The sequence below is a fragment of the Capricornis sumatraensis genome, chromosome 17 (genome assembly GCF_032405125.1).
Source record: "Capricornis sumatraensis isolate serow.1 chromosome 17, serow.2, whole genome shotgun sequence".
Classification (NCBI taxonomy): domain Eukaryota; kingdom Metazoa; phylum Chordata; class Mammalia; order Artiodactyla; family Bovidae; genus Capricornis; species Capricornis sumatraensis.
In genome coordinates this window covers 12,389,376-12,415,188 of record NC_091085.1, presented here as the reverse complement: position 1 = coordinate 12,415,188, position 25,813 = coordinate 12,389,376, and the positions used below count along the sequence as shown (strand labels likewise).

Below are 25,813 nucleotides of genomic sequence, written 5' to 3'. Positions count from 1 at the left end.
CATGGAAAATTCCCATTTCTCTGTCACCTGGCCAACTTACGGTCCACACATCACCAAACAGCATCCCTTTGACTGTGTATCTCACACTGTGTCTCACGGCAGGCAGGAACAAGCTTACCACCCCCCTGGGATGGCGTACACATTGAAATACTTGCTTTGTTTGCTGTCTTTTCCATGACATAACTCATCTTGAGCAAAGTTCCTGCTGAACGTAACTGACCTATCAGAGGACTTGACTAATCAGAAGAAACTATCCAGCTATTTAGCTCTTAAGGTGACCCAAGGTGACCCAGAAGGAAACCAGAGATGAAGACAGTTTCCAGTTTTGTATTCGAAGGAATGAAGCAGAAAGGTAACAGGGACTCAACATGGCCAGAGTGGTGGTCCAGTCCCCAGAGGTCGGCTGAGCGGAGGGAACACCCCGTGATGAGCGCTGACTGCACCTCGTGGCTCCACCACCCTCAGCAATGGATGGCATCCAGCCTTTGCCCAGCACTTCTCAATCAAGCATTCTTCCAAGTAAAGGTGATGCGTTGGGCGTCGGAAGAGTGGGCGTTGGAAGCAACAGCAAAAGGTTCTTGTGTTTACACTGATTTGAAGTTAATTAAATTCGGATCCCCTTCATCCTCTGCTGGCAGGCCCAGCGGGCTTCCTCTGGGGCTGCTTCTCTTGGAAAGCATTAGCACCATTCAGGTTCAGGATTCATTGTCACTGTGAAAAAGAGAACAACAGTATATTTCCAAGAAGTTCCTGAGAGCTGGTCACTCAGCTATGGAGGTGACTCAAGAGAGGATAAACAGTCAGGGAGCCAACAGTGTCCAGATTACAATTTCCCAAACAAAGGTCGGTTTGGATTTTATATTTGAACCCTGAGGAGGAAATCTAGAAAAGCCAAGACATAATCCCTAGCTCTTGCAGCGATATCCCTCCCCAGGGCTGACACAGAGAGAACCAGATGGAGCTGGGGTTCCCCCTTTAATTAAATCTAATCCCATTTCTATGAATAAATGCCAAACTGCCTTTTTCTTCCTTTAGAAAAAAAATTTCCATGTGTTCATTTCTCTCAGAGCTTGTGGTCCTGGCATGGTTTCAAAAGCCCGTTTTGCTCACATCCACAGAGGATCTGGAAGGGGCCTTCTCGGTGCCATTCAGAATTCAATCACCAGGCGTCTTGGGTGTGAGCAGGCGTAAGCTATGGACGTGGTATCTGCACGTGGCCGTACCGGCAGGCACATTTCTGCCTGTGTTTCTAACGTGGCTACCTTGGACATATGTCTGGCTGAGCGGCTCTTTCCCAGTGAGACCACGCTTCCACCCAAGTCTCCTGGAAAGCAGACCACTAGACCTCCTCACCCCCTTCTTTTTTTAACTTTTGTGTCCCTTCAACCAAATTCTAGCACGTCTCTACTTAAAGTGACCTATGTCTGAATGATGGCCATCAGGACCGGTGTCACCTTTGCTCAGAGGCGTGGGAGGCTGGGAATGATCGTGCTCCCCAGACTCCTACTGCAGTGCTCACCTGTTCAGCGCTCACCAGGTGTTTCCAAAAGGTCAGTGGAGCAACTTGATAGATGACAGACAGATGGAAAATACACAGAGCCAACCAAGAAAGGGGAGGGGAGACATGCCTACTTGTGTCTGCGTCTGTGTAGTGAAGGCAGGGAAGAAGCTTGTGACTGTGAGGGCTGATCGAGGGGAAAGAAAGGGGAAGGTGGACGTGGGGAAAAAGACAACTTCTGTAGCAAAACTTATTTCACGGAAACCTGATTGAAAATGAAGACATTCTTTATCTGAAGAGCAGACATAACAACCCATTTCACAAGTCACCCTGCACACCTCTTAAACTAGGCAAGGAGGCCTCATTTCTTGGAAATTGGGTGGTAGCAAGATAATATTTCTCAGATCCGGGAGTTCATCTCCACGGAGCGTAAGTCTCTGGATTGCATGTTTTTCTTTTGCGCCTTATCTTGACATTTCAGCTACTCTAAGCAGACCAAAACACAAGGCTGTACAGCAAGGGGCACAATCCCTCTTTTGTCCACGTGACTGATCTGTGTCCAGCAGTTACAAGAAAAGTGATTTTTGAAATTAATTATATTATTATAACTAATATATTACTATAAAACCAATCCATATTCATTGTTGAAAATAGAAAATACAAAGAAACAATATAAAAGTACTAACAATCTCACTACAATTAACGTTTCGGTGTTTAAGTTTCAAAATATTTTTCTGTGATAATGATATACATATTCTTACACAAAAATGGAATCATATTATGCATATTGAAATATAATCTGTTTTTTTCACTCTCATTTATCTATAGACCTCTTTCCTGGCTAATAAATATACCATATCTTATAGCGACTACAGAGCACACTTGATTAAAAAATTAGGCATATCCTTATTGTTAAACATTCAAGCTATTTCCAATTTTTAGTTTTCATTTATTATAAAAATTGCTACATCTTTGCATGCTTCCAGTTGTTAGCCTTGCATAAATATCTAAGAGGAATTACTAGGTTAAAGGTATGCAGTTTTAAAGCTTAAACAGTCCACTGTCAACCCCCTTCCCTAAAAATTTACCTTCTCCTGACACTTTCCTTTCGGGAAATATCCTTTCCCCAACATTCTCTCTAATATTATTATTTTCAGTTTTTGTAAACTTAGTATAATATTTACCTCAATGTCCTCTTGTGTTGCTTTTTTGTGTTACTAGGAAGACTAAAGATTTTTTCAAGGTCGTGTTGGTAATTTTAACTTCTTCTGCCAGATTGCTTATCACCATTCTTTGCTCATACGGGACAATTGCCTTCCTACTGATTTACGTATTAGCAATAGCAGTCATTTTTCTTCATCACACACACTGCACACGCTTTTCCCTAGTTGGGCTTTTTCCTGCTATTTTTATTTATTGTGCTTTTAAAAAACTTTCAAAAAGTAATCTTTATGATTTCTAAAAAGACTGGCTACAGAAACAAAAGAGCATTGAGCATATCTGTTTATCTTAAAGTAATGTCATTCAAAGAGCCAGGAAATTTTAAGTATGTTAAATTCTGTTTTTGCAATTTTGACACATTTATTCATGTTTTTTTTAAATGTAGTTACGTCTATTCCTTTCTGGTACAGTTTCTGACTTTTCAGCCAGTCCTCACTTAACAATTATAATAATATTTATCTATAATTTTTCTGAATTTTTCCTTTCTTTTTCACATTTAAACTTATCTGGAGTCTATTTTAATCTAAAGTGTGAGTTCTAAATTTTCCCTCCAAATGTTAGTCAGTTGTCTTAAGACTGGTTATCAAATACTCCACTTGCTACGATTTGCTACTTTTAGAGTATATTAAATGTTTACATATACTTGAGGCTGTTTTGAATATTCCTGTGAACAAAGCTGAGCACTGAAGAATTGATGCTTTTGAACTGTGGTGTTGGAGAAGACTCTTGAGAGTCCCTTGGACTGCAAGGAGATCCAACCAGTCCATTCTGAAGGAGATCAGCCCTGGGATTTCTTTGGAAGGAATGATGCTAAAGCTGAAACTCCAGTACTTTGGCCACGTCATGCGAAGGGTTGACTCATTGGAAAAGACTCTGATGCTGAGAGGGATTGGGGCAGGAGGAGAAGGGGACAACAGAGGATGAGATGGCTGGATGGCATCACTGACTCGATGGACGTGAGTCTGAGTGAACTCTGAGAGTTGGTGATGGACAGGGAGGCCTGGTGTGCTGCGATTCACGGGGTTGCAAAGAGTCGGACACGACTGAGCGACTGAACTGAACTGATTCCACTAAAACTTCTTATTTAGCTCTGAGTGTACACAGTTTTAATTATTGCACATTTTTCCTGCAATTCCACCCACCTATACAGGATTGTTCTTTTTTCTTCTTTTAGAATTACCCTGGCTATTTGTGCCCAAGTATCCTTCCAGATGAAATGCCCATTGGGCTCTTTAAGACACTAAGTTGACTCTAAATGTAGATTTTTTTAATGATGAATCTTTCGTTCAGATACAGTATGTCTCTATTCGTTTAAATCTTTTATGTTCCTCCATAAAAATCTGAACACTTTCCTTTTCTAGTACCCCATACATCTTTTGATTAAGCTTTTGCAGGGGATTCCTCTTCTTGGGCCTCTTTCCTGGTTGAGCCAATGCTCACAGGGGCTTTTTGAGCACAGGGTCAGGTGACCAGAGCTTGAATCAGGGCTCACCCACTTCCTTGGCTGTGTGACCTTGGGCAAGCAAACGTTCCTCAGCTCAAATTTTCTGATCTCATCTTGTCTGCAAAACATACTAATAATACCATGTACCTTAGCAGGGTATTAGGAAAAAATCAATGAGGAAATGTAGGTAAAGCTCAATACCAAGGGCCTGACCTCCAGACACAGGAACCTATGTTCTGATGGTGAAGATTCTACACTAGTGAATGTTCGTCCATTAAACCTGACCTTGAACGGTGTTTCACATATCCAAAGGCTTTAAGAAACTATCTTCCAAAACAAACTCAATTTCTTTTTTGAAAAAATAATTTTACCTTATTCACTTATTTGACTTTGGGTTTTGCTGGCCTTCATTGCTGGGGGGGTTTCTCTAACCACGGCGAGCAGGGGCTACTCTCCGGCTGGACTGCATGGGCCTCTCATTGCAGTGGCTCGTCTTGTTGCAGAGCATGGGCCATAGGGCAAAGGGTTTCAGCAGTCGTGGCACTCGGGGTGAGTCGTCACGGCTCACAAGCTCCAGAGTACAGGCTCAGGAGCTGCGGCACACTGATGTAGTTGCTTTGCGGCATGTGGAGTCTTCCCAGACCAGGATTCGAACCTGTGTCTCCTGCATTGACAAGCAGGTTCTTTACCACTGAGGGAAGCCCCCAAACTTGCAATTTCTGAAGAGAATGTACTTCAGTGTGGTTTGTTTAGAACACTCTACAAGGATCACGAAGACTTAGCATGTGAGACTGTCTACCAACCAGAACCCATTCACTTAAAGCATCAGAGAGCACGAGATTCCATGCATGATATTTACATGTGGAGCTTACGTGCTTAAGGATCTGGGCACTGTGACAGCGTTCCAGGCACGCCACACCAGAGATAGTCCCAGCGGGGATACACGTTGCTTCAGCTATGGGGCATCAGGTCATTCCTAGGGTCACAACTCTCACACAGGATTGCTGCAGGTGTGTGAGGGCCATCCATCCTGTTAGCACATCAGCAACCTGGACCTGGCCCCCACCCACCCCCGAGCCTGGAGGCATTATTCTCTCTCCTGCTCATTCCTTTAAATGTGTTCCCTGCTGTTTCTGTGGCTATTTATCATCTCGGTGAAATGATCGAATCAGCCCAGGCGTTTTCAGTTCTGGCAAATCCTAGAGTTCCCTGTTAAAAATATCTTGGCAGACTGCCACGGAATTGTAACAAACAAAACCAGTGATCCTGCTTCAAACCTCTATTGCTTGCCTTGATGGTAATTCGTATGGTTTTAGTCACTTATCTGTGACAGCGGCATGAGTGAGTGATTTTTCTCGGAGTGTTAGATAGGTATTTTAAGAATGTGGGACAGCTTTCCCCAAAGCTGTATCGTAACAGGCCTCCAAACTCTAAAAACCAATTGAACTGATTAAAAGCATCATCTGGTGATTTTTAAGAAAGCATTTAATGGAATGCCACCAGTCAAATGAGGAAGCGTAATTCTGACACCTCGTTTCCTAACTGTCCTTTTGTTGCAGTCAGGATCTATTAAGCCATCTCTGCCCTTCTGACCAGTTTATCTTGTAACAGTCCCACTTTCTGACAGCAGCCAATGTTCTATCTCCCAAGATGCAATAAACCTATGCTACACCTTTCTCTAGTTATGATGCTCTCTCATTTGGTTTTGAGGGCGTCCAGAGTTCAATTTTCGGTCACGACTGAAGCAACTTAGCAGCAGCAGCAGCAGAGTTCAATTTAGCATGGAATCATGCAACAGTTAGCTCATGCTCTCTTCCTTTTCATCAGTAGCACGTCCCTTCTCCTTCCCGTAAGAGGCCTGGCCCGGGTGGAATTACAGAGACACGCATCTGGCTGACAGCAGAGCCAGACCTAGAACTGGGCCAAGACATATAGATCATGCCCACAGTGTAGACACAGTCTGGGCCGCTGTTCAAGCAAGGCTGTGGTTGATTGAATTTAGTACATCTCCTCTCACCCACCACACACACACATATAAGACGCACACACACACACACACACGGGCAGGTTAGCCATCTCGTTTGAAGTTAGCATACTGCAGGATTATAAACTGCTACTTTGTACCCTTCATGATGCTTAGCTTGGATTTGAGCGAAATCAGTTGGCACTTAATATACTTAATGTTTAATACTTGTTGACTTTTAAATGACTTTTGGGACTAGAGAGAAAAAGAGGAAAGAAACCCATAAAGTAACTGGAAGTGGCCACAGAGATTTACGGCAGTGGAGAGCCCAAGAGAGTTCACACAGAACTGCTGCTTTCTTGCAATTCATGGTGCAGTCTTGTCAATGACTGCATTGCACGACGGATTTGTTGGCCACCAAAGACTTTCATTATCAGTCTCGTGGTGGCTGGCTTTCTGGCGCTGAGGGGTCTTTTAAAAAAAAACTATAATTTGTCTTTTCATTTTTGGAATATCTCTTTTGTTTTAACTAATCAAAGAAAATGAAAATGCGATTTTCAAAGAAATTCTCCTCTAGATAGAGCGTCATCATAAACTTGCTGCGTAAACTTGGGCAAATTACTTAATCTCTTTACGTTCCAGGTTTATTCAAATGGATTATTTCATTTTTAGCTGGCTGTCTTGGCATGATGTGGACTGTGCCAGGCAAATATTAGGCGCTCAATATCATGAAAAACTACATCCATGATTGTATTTTCTCAAAAAAAAAAAAAAAAGAAAGAAAGAAAAACAAAGAGAAGGGAAGAAACAGGAAAAGTTAAAAAAAATTATCTATTAAGCTAACCTGGATTTTCCTGAGAAATACTGCAGTGAAACATTTTTACAACATTATTGAGCTCAGACATGAATCATAAAATGAATAACAGAATTATTTCAAAACTAGAATATTATTACTTACCCTCTCTGACTTGGTTAATTTCCTAGGGAGTAGTACCTAGGCATCTGACATCTAGAATAACTGTCTCATTATTTTGTTATTATTGTACTTTCAAAATTATAAATCTGCTTGGATGAAACCAAATCTAATTTCCCCCTAATCTTTCCCAATGCTGTTACTCAGCGTAACATCATCACTGTGGCCAACAGGCATAAAGGGAAAGACGACAGGCACTTGGCTAATATTTGCAGTTCCTCCTCTGTGATCATTCACTTACGCTTACAGAGACAGAAACACCAAGCTTTCAGGAAATTGTCTGGTTACAAAGGCCTTAGGAACAAGGAAGAGGCTGCCCAGACTGAAAGCACCAGGATGAAAGGAATTCTATCTTGCTTTTGCCACTATCCAGAGGTATTCAAAAAAGCATGGTAAGGATGGGGTAGACAATAAGGGAGTGAATTCTTTACAGAGAGTTTAAACAATTAAGAAACCAACTCAGTGGATCTGTTTGTGTTTTTACCACGCACTGGCAAGGCTGAACAATGTCAGTGATGCAATTCTCTTCAACTCCAGCCCAGACCTCTGCTCTGCCCTGCCCACCCCTCGGACACTGCCGCACTGATGCTGTTCCCACTTCCTCGTACGTGGCCTGGCACATAACAAGTTTGAACTCTAGGAGAGCATGCCAAGGTGGGGACTAAGGAGCTAGAACCCTCCTTCCCCCACAATCCCTTTGCTGTCTTTACCCACTGATTGTTTTGAAAACATGAAAACCATGCTGCAAAATTCCCATTATACTTTGTACATCTCTGGCCCTTACCAAAATCCTGTGTGAAATTTTAGACTCCACAGCTTAAAGAAAATGTCCACTCAGTGAGGACAAGGAAAAGTAACAGGAAAAGCTCCCAAAGACCTGAGATTATGGACCCAAACAGGAGACGGTTGAAGGGTTGAAGTCTTCAACGCACGGTGTAGTGCGTGAAGTGTAGGATGGTGGGCAGATCAACTCCTTCTCCCCAGGAGCACAGTGGACTTGATGGACCACAGAGGCTCTGTGTCGGAGTGTCTCCCTAGCATCAAGTAAATGACCTCCAGAAGTTCTAGTTGCTCATCCTCCTGCTAATCTAAGCAGGATGGAAAAGTGTGCTTTCCATTCACTTCAGTCTCCAGTGATTTCTATACACAGCAAATCCCCGACATACAAAGGTTCAAGATGCAAACTTTCAAAGATGCGAGCACACGTTCAAATGTCTAATCAAATAAGTTAGCTCACATATCTAGTGGATACTGTCAGGTACGTGCAACCCCTATAAGAGGCTGTGCTATTGTGCACTTTATTGTACAGTACCGTATAGAGTACGGTGGTACAGGATCTTTATGTCAGGCCGAGGATGTCCGGAAGCAAACACAAAAGCAGTGGTATCTAGGTGATTGGGTTAGTTGGGTATCTAGGCTAACTTGTTGGACTTATGAACACAAACTGGAATAGGAACGCACTCTTGGCATGGAACTTGTTCTCACATGGGGGACTTACTGCAGGGGACATCATGAGGAACGCTGGGCTGGAAGACGCACAAGCTGGAATCAAGACGGCCAGGAGAAAATATCAATAACCTCAGATGTGCAGATGACACCACCCTTACGGCAGGAAATGAAGAAGGACTAAAGAGCCTCTCGAAGAAGGTGAAAGAGGAGAGTGACAAAGTTGGCTTAAAGCTCAACATTCAGAAAACAAAGATCATGGCATCTGGTCCCATCACTTCATGGGAAATAGATGGGGAAACAGTGTCAGACTTTATTTTGGGGGGCTCCAAAATCACTGCAGACGGTGATTGCAGCCATGAAATTAGAAGACACTTACTCCCTGGATGGAAAGTTATGACCAACCTGCTAAGTCACTTCAGTCGTGTCCAACTCTGCGACCCCATAGATGGCAGCCCACCAGGCTCCCCCGTCCGTGGGATTCTCCAGGCAAGAACACTGGAGTGGGTTGCCATTTCCTTCTCCAATGCATGAAAGTGAAAAGTGAAAGTGAAGTCACTCAGTCCTAGATAGCATATTAAAAAGCAGAGACAGTACTTTGCCAACAAAGGTCTGTCTCGTCAAGGCTATGGTTTTTCCAGTAGTCATGTATGGATGTGAGAGTTGGACTATAAAGAAAGCTGAACACCAAAAAATTGATGCTTTAGAACTGTGGTGTTGGAGAAGACTCTTGGGAGTCCCTTGAACTGCAAGGAGATCCAGCCAGTCCATCCTAAAGGAGATCAGTCCTGGGTGTTCATTGGAAGGACTGATGCTAAAGTTGAAACTCCAATACTTTGGTCACCTGAGGCAGAGAACTGACTCATTAGAAAAGACCCTGATGCTGGGAAAGATTGAAGGCAGGAGAAGAAGGGGACGACAGAGGATGAGATGGTTGGATGGCATCACTGACTCAATGGACATGAGTTTGGGTAAACTCCGGGAGTTGGTAATGGACAGAGGCCTGGCGTGCTGCGGTCCATGGGGTCGCAAAGAGCCGGACACGAGTGAGCAACTGAACTGAACTGCATTTTCTGAAGCAGTAGAATCACTTGTATATTGCTTAGATGGTAAAGGAAGAAACCACTGGGGAGCTTTGGAGGTAATGGTGTGTCAAAAGAGGCTAACTGTAAGAAAGGCCCCACCCTGGCGAGGGTGTCAACAGTGGGGAGGGCTGCGTATGTGGGGACCAGAGTGTATGGGATTTCTCTGTACTTCTGTTCGATTTTGCTGGGAACCTAAATTTGCTCAAAATAGAAGATTAAAAAAAAAAAAAGCTGACTGGAAGAGATGGAGAGAACTATTGCCAGAGCATAAAAGAAATCATTTCATTTGCATGGTGCTTTGAAACTTCCAAAATGTTTTTTTCTCTCTTAAGATTCTGTGAAACTAGGAGGACAGGTGGCATTATATCCATTTTTCAAGATAAGAAGATCGAACCTTACAAAATTCAGGTGACTTGTCTTAGTACAAAGAACAAATGAGCATCCAGATCAGGTCTTCAAACCAGCCGTCTGATCTAAGTCCAAAGATCAATGCAGTTGCCACCTATATCTCTAATGATTCACAACGTGTCAGAGGAAAAAAGGACCTTCTTTCTGTCCTGGATTAGATATTCCAAATAAATGTTTCATCAATTATCAATGTAATGAAGACAATTTAAAAAAGAGAGATGTAAATAAAATCATGATGGAAAAGAAAGATTATATAAACTATGAGATAATCCAAAATAGGCACCCTTCCAGACCCTCCAAACTTCTAAGATGGCTATTCTGAAATCATCAACATGAATGGAACCTATCCTGAAAGTGGATGGGGAACTTAGTCTCCAGATCATTCCTAGGGGATTAAATAAATTCATGATTTCTCAGGATTAGAAAGCTCCAGAAAGAAGTCCCCAGGGGAACCAGGGGCAAAAATAATGCTTCAGGTAGTAGATGAGCCTCGGCCGTGGGACACAGGCTCGTTAACCCAAAAGGCAATGAGTTTATGTACATCAATTCTAACTTTTTAATAACAATTAAGAACAACTAACTAAGAGCTAATCTTGTACCAAGGTTTGTTCTAAGTGCTTTGTACTCTTATGGATTTTAGTGAATAAAAACTAAATTTGCTTTGCAATATCAAGATACCCTTTGGAGTAATCAGACAGTGTCTCCGACACCAAAGACGGGACTTGCCACTTTCAGTTCTATAACTCTGGTCCTGGGTTCATCAAGAAAGAATGAAGTGATGCGCTGAGAGCTGTCTTGTGAATTAAAACAGAAAGCTCTGGACCAACAGAGGAATGCAGACATTCCCTTTAAAAACAATAATTGAGTATCAACCAGCTCTCCAAATAGGTTAAAGTTTTTGCCTTACAGGTGAAATGTGGTAGAACTCATTTCAGAGACCAGCCTCTCAATGTTTCAAAGAAGTGTTACTTCTAAAAAGCTTTTACCATCATACAATTTCTAAGTCTCTTCTGTTGCCAATAATTTCACAGAACAAGAGGCAGGTATATAAAAACCAATGGCATTTCACATCTTTAGAGGGTACCCATCAGAGATTCAATAATAAGATACTTACAGGGGGTTCATGGTGATCTGAGCCCTATACTGGACACACATAGATGTTCATTTTAGGTAAAAATGCAAGGAAAATATTTCTTGGTAATGGGCTTTGTGAAGTCTCACTAGCATATTTTCTTTTATCTGCTTGTTAATGTCTGACAACTCATTTAAACAGGATAAACTCTTTCCTGGACCAGTGATGAGTTTTAATATGCAAGCACCTACAGACGTAACAATGATACCTACAACAAGATGTAGGTTCTGCATCAGAGTGGAGGTTTGACCCACTAAGACTAAGACGGTGGTAGCCTGACTTCCCAGGCAAGGTTTAGCGGAAGAAGCAGAACAAGCCAGACAAACATCTGACTGCCTCAATCACTGTCTAGTAACCAGTCTTTCCCTGTGACCTGCTGGTTTCAGGAACTGCTTATGAAAGGTGACTACACTCTGGACCCAATTATGGTGACTAGGGTAGGCCCTCTGGTTGACCTGGAGGGAGACGGGGTGGGTATTTACGCTGCTTTGAAAATTTATTCTTATGGAAGTCTGACATCTCAGTTACGCGCTCAGTCAAGTTCCCCGCTCACTGCTCATCTTAGTCACGCCGTCAACAATTCAGCGCCCCCGCCCCACCAAATCACAGCCATGCTCTACAGAGCAAGTCCCTGACTTGCTGAATCATCAATCCTATTTCCTACCAGCACGTCCCAAGTCTTGACTGAGAATTCTCTGAGCAAAAACACCCAAACGTGATCATTTCTATCCTCACAAAAGAGAAATTTGTGGAGGGCTGAAGAACACGCCTGCCCTGGTGCACTAAAATTTTCTATCGAGCAGAGCCACCTAGTGGCAGCACAGAATATGGGCTTTTGTTCAGCTCAGTTCAGCTCAGTGGCCCAGTCTTGTCTGACTCTGCGTGACACCATGGACTGCAGCACGCCCAGTCCATCACCAGCCCCGGGAGTTTACTTAAACTCATGTCCATTGAGTCGGTGATGCCATCCAACCATCTCATCCTCTGTCGTCCCCTTCTCCTCCCGCCTTCAATCTTTCCCAGTGTCAGGGTCTTTACCAGTGAGTCAGTTCTTCGCATCAGGTGACCACAGTATTGAAGTTTTAAAATTCTCATTTAATTTCTCTCCCCTGGTGGCTCAGATGGTAAAGAATCCTCCCGCAATGTGGGAAACATGGGTTTGATCCCTCGGCCGGGAAGATCCCTTGAAGGAGGGAATAGCAACCCACTGGAGAAGGCAATGGCACCCCACTCCAGCACTCTTGCCTGGAAAATCCCATGGATAGAGGAGCCTGGTGAGCTGCAGTGCATGGGGTTGTGAACAGTCGGACACGACTGAGCGACTTCACTTTCACTTTTCACTTTCATGCATTGGAGAAGGAAATGGCGACCCCCTCCAGTGTTCTTGCCTGGAGAATCCCAGGGACAGGGGAGCCTGGTGGGCTGCTGCCTAGGGGGTCGCACAGAGTCGGACACGACTGAAGCGACTTAGCAGTAGCATCCAGTATTCTTACCTGGAGAATCCCAAGGAGAGAGGTGCCCGGGGGACTACAGTCCATGGGGTCACAAAGAGTTGGACATGACTGAGCCACTGACACTAAGAATCATCCAACCTAAGTCGGGTTTTCTTTTCTTTGGTTTGTTATACGTTCATTCTTACTCACTCTTGTTCAGTTATCCGGTTGAGATTGTCACCTCCATCTGTTTTCTTGACCAAACATCTATTCATCCAAGATAAACAAACCTACAGTTTGTTATAACCAGAAACTTTTAGGACTAAAGCAGATGCCTACTTAACAGTGTCTCTTTAGAAGGCCAAGAAGACAAGTACTAATCTATTTCTAAAGATAAAGAATCACTAAGATATTTACTTTGTACTTTTCTATTTTCCATAACTCACACTTCCATTTCTCCACAAGACACCAATGTACGCCCATGAAAATGGTCACATAAAATTTACAGGCACCGAGAAGGTGAGTGAAAGTCCTCAGCTGTGGCCTCCAACCCCCCCACCCCCCACTCACATATGTGGTAGAAACAAGAAATACCTTGGGTTGTTGTGGTTTGGTTCCTTTTCTTCCTCTAAAGTAGGTAAACATTCATAGTCGGCTAGGACAGAAGAAAACCAGGCTCATTATTAGTCACTGAAATTCTACTTTTTATCCACAAGACTCATGCAGTTGAACATCATATCTCTCTGATCTGTTACTTGTGCAGAAATAGCCTCACCAGGGAATTTCAGAGGTTAAAAGATTAATCATGGCAAGGCTCTTGAAATGGAAAAAGCACTAATGGGGCAGATGCAAGACTTCAGCATGTCTCTGGCCTCAGCGGAAAAGGGCACAATTCATCACTGCTTGGTTGTTCAGCCGCCGAACAACCCCCCAGGGGCTCCAAAGACTAGAATCTGCACAGTTCAGGGTAGACGCTGGAATAAAACAGCTTCACCGAGGTTCTGCGGTGGCTGCAGAATGAGTTCAGTCAGGAGCAAGAAGCAGGTAAAGTGGGGAACAACCAACCTTCTTAAAGCCGTCAGAATTTCCTCCCGTTACATGCCTGCTGTTTTCAAGGGAGGGAAACCTGCTCGATCTATCACCGACGCGTCAAAACAACTCTCTTCTTTAGTTGTCAAATGGAAATGGTTTTAGTGATTGTAACAGGACCATGACTTGTATTGCAATTATCTCAGCCACAAAAAAGGAAATACACCAAAATATTGAGATTATCTCTGGGTGGTGGAAATTTTTTCTTCATTCTATCTTTTTTTTTTTTTTTTGCATTTTCCAAATTCTGCTGTGTATGTACATTACTTTTATAAACTAAAAGCCACAAAAGGAAACTACTCTAAGGATTATCTCAGTGACTCACCCCTATCCTCAAATGCTTTACCAAGCCATTCTTCCCCAAAATTGTCCATGTTAGTTAAGTAGTTTTCATCTTTTGGAATGTTCACCTTGATGAGCCTCTGGTACAAAAATTCCGACAACAAGTATCTGGTTTTTGAGAACTCCATTGTCGATTGTTGAATCTGATAAATCCCCAGGTTTCTTTTTTTTTAGATAAATGTTTTTTTTAAAAAAGTGGTATGATAATATAAATAGTGGATTGTATTAATTTAACATGAGCATTAAGATAATTTATTGATTTTTTTAGAGAAATTAAAAATAGAAAAAAACCCAGCTGTCATCATTTTTAAGTCCAAATATTGATTTAATGAAAAGTAAGGAACATATGGGCTTCCCTGGTGGCTCAGTCGGTGAAGAATCTGCCTGCAATGCAGGAGACCAGGGTTCGATCCCTGGGTCTGGAAGATCTCCTGGCAAAGGAAATGGCTATGACTCCAGTATTCTTGCCTGGGAAATCCCACGGACAGAGGAGCCAGGTGGGCTACAGTCCATGGAGTTGGAAGAGTCAGACATGATTCAGCACTAAACCCCCACCAGCAAGGAATATATACTGCGATTACCGTCAGATATCCACTGGAAATTAAGTTATAATGGGATGTTCATATTACTATCCCTGCTAGCACAGTCCAATAGCACTTTCTACAATGAAGGGAGTGCTCTAGATTTGCACAGTCTAATCTAATAGCCATTAGCCACAGGTGGCTGGATTGACTAAGGTATGAAGGTTTAAACTTTTACTTAGTTTTTAAAATTCCAAGTTAAATAGACATAGATGGCTAGTGCCTATAGGGCAGATCTATGTAAACTATATGTGATTACATCTAAACACACATTAAAATCACAGATATCTAAATTCTATAATATTTTGGGTAATGCCAGATGCTCACTTTTTCCAGAGTTTGGTCTCAAGAGATTTCCTCACTTGAAAAAAAAAACAGTCCGTTTTCTTCTTGAAAAACTCCACTGGAGTGGCAACAACTGATGTGGTAATTAAACTATGTATTTAAGGATGGTCAGGCCCCAGCTAACTCCTGGCATGTGCTGGAAGTAAGGCAGGTGGGCTCACAGGACCCCACCCAGGATCCAACCGCACAGTTATGAAGAGGGAGCAGCCTCCTCTTACCAGAGCACTAAGAAAACCACCTTCCATATTCCACACCACGTACCGTTTCGATTCATGCTGTTCATCCACTTATCAAGCTCTTCCATTTCTATTTCCATCACAGAGGGTGTGTCTTCCTCAAAAATAGGGCTAGAGAGAGAAAGTCAAGAGCTTGTTGGAAAAACAAAAGACAAAACCAACATGTTTTGTGATGTGCTAAATTTTGTTTGAGGACAGCCTGGGCTGTTGGCTGTGAGGAAGCTGAACTTGATTCAACATCTTATACTCCAGGGTAATCTAGGCATTTGCTCTATTCAAGAGGACCAAACTGTAACAGGAAAAAAAGCAAAAACGAAAATAAACCTTCGTCCATTACTGATGATGGGCTGAGAGGAAGCCCAGGAGAGCTGGCTCCCCCCGAAGGTACTGAGATGAGTCTGAGGCTCCTCCAGGGAGCTGCCACATTTAGCATTTTAGCCTTGCTCAATTTCACTTCCCTATCGTTAGGGGTTTTTGATCAGCGCTCCAGGTCAGGAGGCTGATGGACCGGCCACCTTCACCACCTCGCCCTTCCATTTCCAGGCTTTCCTGCCTAGAAGAATTGGAGCCCTTATGCTCAGAAATCCAGGGCCCTTCCTGGCTGGGGCTCAGCTCTCCTGGGGGAGGGAAGAGGCCCCAGTTAATGTAGGTAGGATTGGGGGAGGGGCCCACCTGCTCTGATCCACTCGCTGCCCCCCTGCAGAGGAGGCCAGCCTAGGGTCAAAACAAGCACGGGGGAGTGTGGGGGGAGGCAGAGACGCCGGTGACAGCGCCCCCGGCCACTCCTCCAGGCAGAATCCTCTCTCCCCAGCCCTCCTGCCACCTCCATTCCTCGTCCTGCCCCACTCCCCACCAGGATCTTCTTCTCACCACACAAACTCTGGGTTTCTACTAGGGTTCCCTCTTTTAATACCAACTAACATCTCTTCCCTGGTGATAAATTTTTTAATCAGAATAAATGAACTGATGTCCTTGAAATACACCCAGGGTCAGAATACTCAGTCACCGATGCATTTGGAATTGATGGCGGTCAGAAAAGGGCTCTTTTCTGAACAGAGGACCTTCTCCCCCGTCAGATCCCCTGTCCTGTGGTGAGGTGTGGGGACTCTGGCACATTCTCTTGGGGTTAGGGAAGTAGGAGGGCCCTGCCGGGGCTGTCAAACCAGAACTCTTGGAAATCTGGCCCTTTGATCTGCTCACCACCACCATCCTCCTCCACCAACATCCTGGTCCACCCCAAAGCTGAACTGGACACGGGCTGGGGGCGGGGGCGGGGGGGACTTACACTTTCACGTTTTCACTTCCCAGTTCATCTGAAAGACAGTAAATATAAAAGTCATGTTACTGTTCAGTATGTGTAACAACTCTTTATTTCCACATCAGCTGAAATCTCCTCTACAAAGCAGGGAAATGACTTCCAAGAGATTACATCTTGAAAGGGGCTATAGTTAACGTCTACGTCAATCGAGGGCAGATGGCCATTTTGAAATGCGTGATCCTCGGAGAGCGTTTACACAACTGCTCTCTCATCTCCTTGTGACACAGCAAACTGGACTCTGTGACCCTGTCCACTTGTCACGGAGTAGGATGTGGTGCATCCATCCCAGGCTCCCCTCGGCACCCTTCTCTCACCCCGGCTCTTTGTACGGCTGTTCCCCTCACAGCCTTCTGGTCTCAGTGAAACCAACCCCCCAAGACACAAGGACCCCTGCCAGTTGATTAATCTCTCTTCCTTTCTTATTCTGTCTGACCTCAATCCTGGGCTAACTGAACATGAATCAACCAGAGTCCGATGACTAAAATGGTTGTGAATATGTCATCATTAAAGCACAAACTCAGGTTGTCTCTCCAGGACAAGAGAAGCTCACGGACCCCCAGCCATGGCCCACCTGGCCAGAGAATCATAAGCCAGAGACATCCTGACTCCCAAAGTCATGATTAAGAAATGGCACCGTTGATGATTGATTGCAGCCTCTTTGTTCTTCTCCTTTAAAAACACCCCAAACTCAGCCACCAAGTTGGAGTGGATCTGAGGCTTCTCTCCTGCCCACTTTCAGGGCAACCTGTAATAAACCCTTCCCGTGCTGCAGACTCCCACTGTCAGAGCCTAGCTTCCTGTATGGCAGGCACAAGAGTCCTTTGGCCCACTACATCAGCTTTCCTCAGAGAGGCCTCCCCCATCTCCTCTGTCTGAAACAGGGCACATCTTTGCCAGCTCAGCTTCTCTTTGCTCCTTGATAGTGTCTGCCACAATTTGCCATCAATCAGGTTCTCTGGTTAACTCTTCATGTCTGTCTCTCCCACTAGACCATACATAGCTCCCAAAGGGTGGGATCATGTCTGCCTTGTTCATCGCGACATCCCCCCTCATCCAGCTTGCACTGTACCCGACAAACACCCAATAGGAACTGAATAAACGAACAGGTCTTCATCTGGATCATCCAACTCTGGGTTTAAATTCGTGCCCAGTGTTTTGGATTTAGCATCTCATAATAGTGAAACTTCCAACAAGCTTGCTGTTGGTTGCTTTAGTTGAGATGCATCAGGTAACAGTCTGCAAAATGGCTTGGATACGGATCAGATTCCATATGAACATGTGGCAAGAATTAGAGCCCAGTGCCCCAGTTCAGCCTCTCTTTTGCTTGGCAGGGGAACAGATGCACCCAGAGAAACGAGGCAGTGATGGCGAGTGAGTGGATAGCACAGCCCCACTGCACCTCTTATGATGTGAAGAACCACTGAGAAGCACACGGTTTTACAGAGAGCCACTGAATAGTCCGATAGTCTTGATTCTCAGCCATCAGAGGCCTCCTTTGTCTGGTGGGCAGAGGGGAGGCCCCCAGCGAGGAAGCACAACCAGCAGACACCTGGAACTGAGCTCCTGGCAGCCAGGAGCCGCTGTAATTTCCTGTGGGTTGGCAAGCTTTTAATGGCACCACTAACCCCGGGAAGCCGGGCACGGTTGCCAGTTTCACACCATCACTGCTTCCCTTTGAGGGGCTGTAGGTTGTGTCCTCCCACTCTTGGGCAAGAATCTGAAGCTTCCTGCAGACACCGGACTCCTCTGGACACTTAGACTGGGAAAGGGAGGGATGGTCACCTTATTTTTATATACATGCATTTTTCATCTAACATTTACAGGCTCTTTTCCTTAAAGGACTTTACTATAAATAAAGCTCCTATACAACCGAACCTCCTTCACAGGTGACCCACAAAAATGCCCCTGTTTGTCACTACCACCTCCCTGCTCCCCCTCTTTCCCTGCTTAATAGCCCCTTACTAATTTCTTTCAGAACAAACGGCCCCACAGCCCGACTCTCGAGGGGGTGGATTTATCTTTCTAATCTGGGTGCCCGCAGGCTTCGCTGTGAGCTGGAGCTAGACCTGCGTGCAGATGATGGGAAAGTTTAAAAACCCATTACAGAAGTGCTCCAGATGCACCGAATGCGAAGCTCCTGTAATCAGTATTCAAACAGAGCAAAAAGCCTCCTGTGGCTTCATCTCCCCTGCTCCACGGCCATTACCCCTGCCCCGGCCGCCATGGCAACGCGAAAACATCTCGGAGGGCGCTCCCCGAGCACAGCATTAAACCGGGAGGGAGACCAATTACCCGTCCCCTGCAATCAGGCCCTGCCCGCTCCACTCCACCTGGCCTCGTCTCTTTATTAACAGCCACCTACTCCCTGTGCGCCCCCGAGGCTCTCGCACAGCCCCCCACCTGCACTTGATTCCATTTTGCCTCCTACAGCCCTGCCATTCCCTGTCCTCCTCCGTGAGGACACTTCCTCCCCCGACCGGACGCCCCCTTGGCCCCCGGGGCCCAGCCCTGCTACTCTCCCGCTGCAGCCGTTGGGAGCAGCGCAGGGTGGGGCGGGGGCCGCAGCGCAGCAGGAGACCATCCTGCTTATCTGGCTTCCGTGCTCAACGCGAGGGTCTTTCTGGAGAGTGAGCCGAGCCAGGTGTCCTGGAGCCACAGCCTGTTTAAAGCGATGCTTTACTGCCAGCTGTATCCCCTGCAGCTCTTTCCCAGAGAGGCAGCCCATCAAGACACCTAATAAATATTATTAAATAATATCAACTGCAGATCTCATGCGTGCGAGTCTGGGGAGAAGGGCCATTATACATCGAGTCACTCCATAGCCTTCCCTTTTCCCGGACACGGAACAGGCAGGGCCAAAGCAAAAAGGGTGATTCCCCTGCAGGTGAAGTATTCTTTCCAAAAATGTTGGCCAAATGCTCCCCAGCTGTCAAATTTCCAGACATTTCTTGATGTGGAAGAATACATCAGGCTGTAGTCTATTCCTAAGCACAGGACATCCTCTCTGACCTGCCACAAAACGTTCCTTTGAGAACTTTCCAAGCAACATGCTGGCCTGACCCAGTATGACAGTTTTATTTTTCCTGGAAAGATAAATAAAAAATATATTTAAATCAAATTCTGTTCATTTAAATAGTCTCCTTCTACTGCCTTGTATTATAATGTTAAATATGAATGGGTGGATTTTGGTGGGGAGTGTTTGTGAATTTTTTTAGCTGTCTGAAGAGAGATTCATCGTTAACCATCTGTACCTATATTAAAGGAATGGTGAGTAAAAGATATTCAAATACAGCTCTCTTGACCTAGAACGTCGGTGATAAGCAACTGCTTTGAAATTCTAAGTTTCCATCTGTGTTTTCTTAAGGTGAGGCACATTTAAAGTAAAAACAATGTGCCAATTTGTGTTAAGAATAATGTGCAAATTTACTTTTACCTCTGAGAATGTATTCTCTAAAAAAAGTTCTCACATCCTTTCATCAGCTCATCTCTGCAATACACATTTATTGAGCAGCTATTAATGTGTTGGGGAAGGCACTCTGGGAGATAAAGGGTAAAAATAATTAGCTTCCACTTACAATATGCCACCTACTGTTTTTTTCTAAGTGCTTTACATAAGTGAATCCACTTAATTCTCCCAACAACTCTATGAGGTGGTACTGAGTTTTGCCCATTTAACAGATGAGGAAGCTGAACCAGAGTTTATAAAACTAGGACATAGAAAAGCCAGTTAGGCAGAGTATTCCAGAATCTGTCCCGATAACCTTCCTGCCACTCTACTCCACAAGATGAAAAGACAAGTTCCTGGTTCTTTTGGACCTTAAGGAGAACATCACCCAGTAAGGAAGAGAGACCCAAAAAAGGCAAGTCACCAGCTGATGACAGTATTCACGACTGTGCAAAGTAAGTGTGAACACAGTCACACTTAATTAATTCTGCCTGGGGTCTGAGTACTCAGCTCTTCCTAAAAGCCTTAGAACGGCACATTGTAGAATGGGCTGGCAGTCTGCCAAGCAGCCAAGAAGGAAATTCCAGACAGAAGACACAGCATCAACCAGGTACGGAGGCCTTAGGGAAGGGAGCGGCACAAACCCGTGGACCCTGTCCAAGGTCAGTGCTCACTTGTGAATGGCTTTTGAATCTTGAGCGTCTCGAAATGAAGTTCAGTAAAAAACCCCTTTCTGGATTCAGTGCCTTAGAGAATGACCATTTGACTAGTCAACCCCAAACTCCCCCGACCCCAGGACTCTGTTAGCTAAGACCAGCTGTAGCCTACGGTTTGGGCAGGAAATTCTACTCTCCCTACTTATTTTTGTTTTTGTTTTTATTTAGCTGTGCTGGGTCTTAGTTACAGCATGGGGCTCTCATGCCCTGAGCAGGGATCGAACCAGAGCCCTGTGCACTGGGAGCATGGAGTCTTAGCCACTGGACCACCTGGGAAGTCCTACTTTCCTTAATTTGAAAAAAAAAAGATCCAGGCATCTCTGCTTTTTCTTTTTCTCTGGCTTACAAAAGAGCTGCCACGTGATCACTGTTCTTAGGTCACCCCGAAATTGCAAGCAGTGGAAAAACGTGTATTTCCTACTTTCTTGGAATCTATTACATCAGTCCTTGCCATGAAAGGTAATGCACTTCAGTGCTTCCTTCCCAGTTCACGTCTGCCCTACCTGTGGGCATAATGGAAAATGACCATTTACAGCTCTGCGAGAGCTTAAAGCTTCTCTTGGTACAAGGACGATGTGGGGACCTGCAGGCCTAAGGCATGCCCTCAAAGACAGGGGACCCCTGTTAGTGGATGTGAAAGACAAAAAGTGAGTTTTGTATGCACATATAAATATACATCTTATCACCCTTGAGTGATTTTTGGAATGTCTAAAGGCTTCAAATTGAAAATCTAATTGGAGTCATTTTTAGCAACATAAGCCAAAAGTACCCAAGTTGGCTTTGGACCCAGAACCATCCCCAAACCTTGTATTTGAAAGTCCTGCCATCGGAAGTGAATCTTCTCAGAGTGTATCACTGACCCAGGGAATGATCTATCAGATTGGTTCACTACTAATGGTTTACTATTTACATCTTTAGCCGATTAGGAATTTCATTTTAAAAGTGAGCATAGTTTCAATAGGACTAAGAACCATGCTTTACCCAGGCTTTTTCAAGATCAAATGGGTGTGTGGCCTGGTAGAGAAAACAGTGCCTGTGACAAAACAGACGGAAGAATCCTCTCCCTGTGGAGATGACTCAAGGATGCCAGCCTGGCCACCAGGCCCCCAGTCGAACCCACTGCTTCACCAGCTTGACCATCTCCTCCAAAGGTCAGAAAGCATTACACTGACCAGTTCAGCTCAGTACAGTCCAGTCACTCAGTCGTATCCAACTCTTTGCGACCCCATGGACTGCAGCAGGTCAGGCTTCCCTGTCCATCACGAACTCCTGGAGTTTAGTCAAACTCATGTCCATTGAGTCAGTGATGCCATCCAACCATCCCATCCTCTGTCGTCCCCTTCTCCCTCTGCCTTCAATCTTGCCCAGCATCAGGGTCTTTTCAAATAAGTCAGTTCTTCGCATCAGGTGGCCAGAGTATTGGAGTTTCAGCTTCAGCATAAGTCCTTCCAATGAACACCCAGGGCTGATCTCCTTTAGGATGGACTGGTTGGATCTCCTTGCAGTCCACGGGACTCTCAAGAGTCTTCTCCAACACCACAGTTCAAAAGCATCAATTCTTCAGCACTCAGCTCTCTTCACAGTCCAACTCTCACATCCATACATGACCACTGGAAAAACCATAGCTTTGACTAGATGGACCTTTGTTGGCAAAGTAATGTCTCTGCTTTTGAATATGCTGTCTAGGATGGTCATAGCTTGTCTTCCAAGGAGCAAGTGTCTTTTAATTTCATGGCTGCAGTCACCATGTGATTATGGAGCCCCCCAAAAATAAAGTCTGTCACTGTTTCCACTGTTTCCCCATCTATTTGCCATGAAGTGATGGGACTGGATGCCACGATCTTAGTTTTCTGAATGTTGAGCTTTAAGCCAACTTTTTCACTCTCCTCTTTCACTTTCATCAAGAGGCTTTTGAGTTCCTCCTCACTTTCTGCCATAAGGGTGGTGTCATCTGCATATCTGAGGTTATTGATATTTCTCCCGGCAATCTTGATTGCAGCTTGTGCTTCTTCCAGCCCAGCGTTTCTCATGATGTACTCTGCATAGAAGTTAAATAAGCAGGGTGACAATATACAGCCTTGACGTACTCCTTTTCCTATTTGGAACCAGTCTGTTGTTCCATGTCCAGTTCTAACTGCTGCTTCCTGACCTGCATATAGATTTCTCAAGAGGCAGGTCAGGTGGTCTGGTACTTCCATCTCTTTCAGAATTTTCCACAGTTTGTCATGATCCACATAGTCAAAGGCTTTAGCATAGTCAATAAAGCAGAAGTAGATGGTTTTTTGGCACTCTCTTGGTTTTTTGATGATCCAACGGATTTTGGCAATTTGACCTCTGATTCCTCTGCCTTTTCTAAATCTGCTTGAACATCTGGAGGTTCACAGTTCATGTACTGTTGAAGCCTGGCTTGGAGAATTTTGAGCATTACTTTACTAGCATGTGAGATGAGGGCAGTTGGGCAGTAGTTTGAACATTCTTTAGCATTGCCTTTCTTTGGGATTGGAATGAAAACTGACCTTTTCCAGTCCCGTGGCCACTGCTGAGTTTTCCAAATTTGCTGGCATACTGAGTGTAGCACTTTCACAGCATCATCTTTTAGGATTTGAAATAGCTCAATTGGAATTCCATCACCTCCACTAGCTTTGTTCGTAGTGATGCTTCGTAAGGTCCACTTGACTTCACATTCCAGGATGTCTGGCTCTAGGTGAGTGATCACACCATTGTGATTATCTTGGTTGTGAAGATCTTTTTTGTACAGTTCTTCTGTGTATTCTTGCCACCTCTTCTTAATGTCTTCTGCTTCTGTTAGGGCCATACCATTTCTGTCCTTTATTGTGCCCTTCTTCGCATGAAATGTTCCCTAGGTATCTCTAATTTTCTTGAAGAGATCTCTAGTCTTTCCCATTCTGTTGTTTTCCTCTATTTCTTTGCACTGATCACTGAGGAAGGCTTTCTTCTCTCTCCTTGCTATTCTTTGGAACTCTGCATTCAAATGGGTATATCTTTCCATTTCTCCTTTGCTTTTCGCTTCTCTTTTCTCAGCTATTTTTAAGACCTCCAGAGACAGCCATTTTCTTTTTTGCATTTCTTTTTCTCGGGAATGGTCTTGATCCCTATCTTCTGTACAATGTCATGAATCTGTCCATAGTTCTTCAGGCATTCTATCAGATCTAATCCTTTCAATCTATTTCTCACTTCCACTGAATAATCATAAGGGATTTGATTTAGGTCATACCTAAATGGGCTAGTGGTTTTCCCTACTTTCTTCAATTTAAGTCTGAATTTTGCAGTAAGGAGTTCATGATCTGAGCCACAGTCAGCTCCTGGTCTTGTTTTTGCTGACTCCATAGTGATTCTCCATCTTTGGCTGCAAAGAATATCATCAATCTGATTTTGGTGTTGACCATCTGGTGACGTCCATGCGTAGAGTCTTTTCTTGTGTTGTTGGAAGAGGGTGTTTGTTATGACCAGTGCGTTCTCTTGGCAAAACTCTATTAGCCTTTGCCCTACTTCATTCTGTACTCCAAGGCCAAATTTGCCTGTTACTCCAAGCGTTTCTTGACCTCTTACTTTTGTATTCCAGTCCCCTATAATGAAATGGACATCTTTTTTTGGTGTTAGTTCTAGAAGGTCTTGTAGGTCTTCATAGAACCATTCCACTTCAGCTTCTTCAGCATTACTGGTCGGGGCATAGACTTGGATTACTGTGATATTGAATGGTTTGCCTTGGAAATGAACAGAGATCACTCTGTCGTTTTTGAGATTGCATCTAAGTACTGCATTTCAGACTCTTTTGTTGTCTATGATGGCTACTCCATTTCTTCTCAGGGATTTTTCCCCACAGTAGTAGATATCATGGTCATCTGAGTGATGACCATCTGGTCATTCACTCATTCCAGCCCATTTTAGTTTGCTGATTCCTAAAATGTCAGTGTTCACTCTAGCCATCTCCTGTTTGACCACTTCCAATTTACCTTGATTCATGACCTAACATTCCAGGTTCCTGTGCAATATTGCTCCTTACAGCATCAGACTTTGCTTCTATCAGCAGTCACATCCACAGCTGAGTATACTAACCAACACTGGCCCAAATTACATAAGGCCCTCACCCAGGTTAGATACAGAGATGCAAGCTATGTGTTTCAATTTTCAGTTTAGGCTGAAGGCATTTTCTGTTTCTTTTTTTAAATAGAAAGGTATATGACATTTCTAAGTTCTGGAAAATGTCACTGAAACAAGTCATCACTCATTATTTTATGTAGTTGCTTCACTTAAAAACATCTCAGTTTCTTTGCCCACCCCATCCCATCTCCAGGCAGGTGTTAGAATAATACTCACGTGTCTGTAAAACACTCTGAGATCCTTGGCTAGAGGGCTCTGTGTGGAAGCAGAAAGTATTGTGTTTTATCAATTATTCATGAACACATGGAGCAGTTGTCTAGAAATGAGAACAGGCAAAATATTTACCTTGTTTATTCCTTTTTCTTTTATGGTATATTACAAGGAGTATCGCTGATAGAAGCAGGAGAGACAGTAAAATCACTGGGATCAACACCATTAATATAAACTCTAACTGGTCTGTGTCTTCGTCAATAAGGGTAGAATTTATACTGGTGATGTAAGGTTCTGTGGTCACTGAAGCAAGTGTGCTTAGAGCCTCTGACTCTTCATCCAGGCCTCCCGTGCCTGGGGGCACGTCTCCTGACAGTTCTGTGTCCTCCTCTCCTGTGGGAACACATACAAAATTGAGACTGTCATGGAGATGAAGCTAGTACGGTATGTTTTCAATGATCTGAAACTTACTCTCCATGCATCCAGCGAGAAACTTGATCCACTGGATTTGGTCTTCCAGTTCAGTATGACACAGAGTATTGATTGAACATAAATGGAGCTCAAGCTGGGAGTACATTCAACGTGGAATCAGAAGCCAGAGATAAATCTCCCACAAAGGCAGGCGGTTCAGAGGCACTTCAGCAAAGGGCACTGAGAAGCTTGGCGGTGTCTAGCACAATATTCCAGGATATCCTATAGGGTATCCTAATAATATTTCTGAATAAATCTAAATTCCAACTTCCTGAGAGTTAAGCACTCATTACATAACACTTTTAGGTAGAGGAAATGGACTGTGTCCTAATTTT

At 44.1% G+C, this 25,813-nt stretch overlaps 1 protein-coding gene across 1 annotated transcript in view; it reads right to left on the bottom strand.

The window, feature by feature from the left end:
* Window positions 1-405: 405 nt before the first annotated feature.
* TMEM154 (transmembrane protein 154) overlaps window positions 406-25,813 on the bottom strand; it is a 49,334-nt gene continuing 23,926 nt past the window's right edge. Inside the window, exons 2-7 of the mRNA XM_068990212.1 lie at window positions 25,143-25,400; window positions 25,014-25,052; window positions 16,482-16,509; window positions 15,222-15,307; window positions 13,198-13,258; window positions 406-711 (exon numbers count right to left, since the gene is read on the bottom strand). Of these exons, the coding sequence (XP_068846313.1) occupies window positions 696-711; window positions 13,198-13,258; window positions 15,222-15,307; window positions 16,482-16,509; window positions 25,014-25,052; window positions 25,143-25,400 (488 nt within the window). The 3' untranslated portion in view covers window positions 406-695. The remainder of the gene's footprint in view (window positions 712-13,197; window positions 13,259-15,221; window positions 15,308-16,481; window positions 16,510-25,013; window positions 25,053-25,142; window positions 25,401-25,813) is intronic.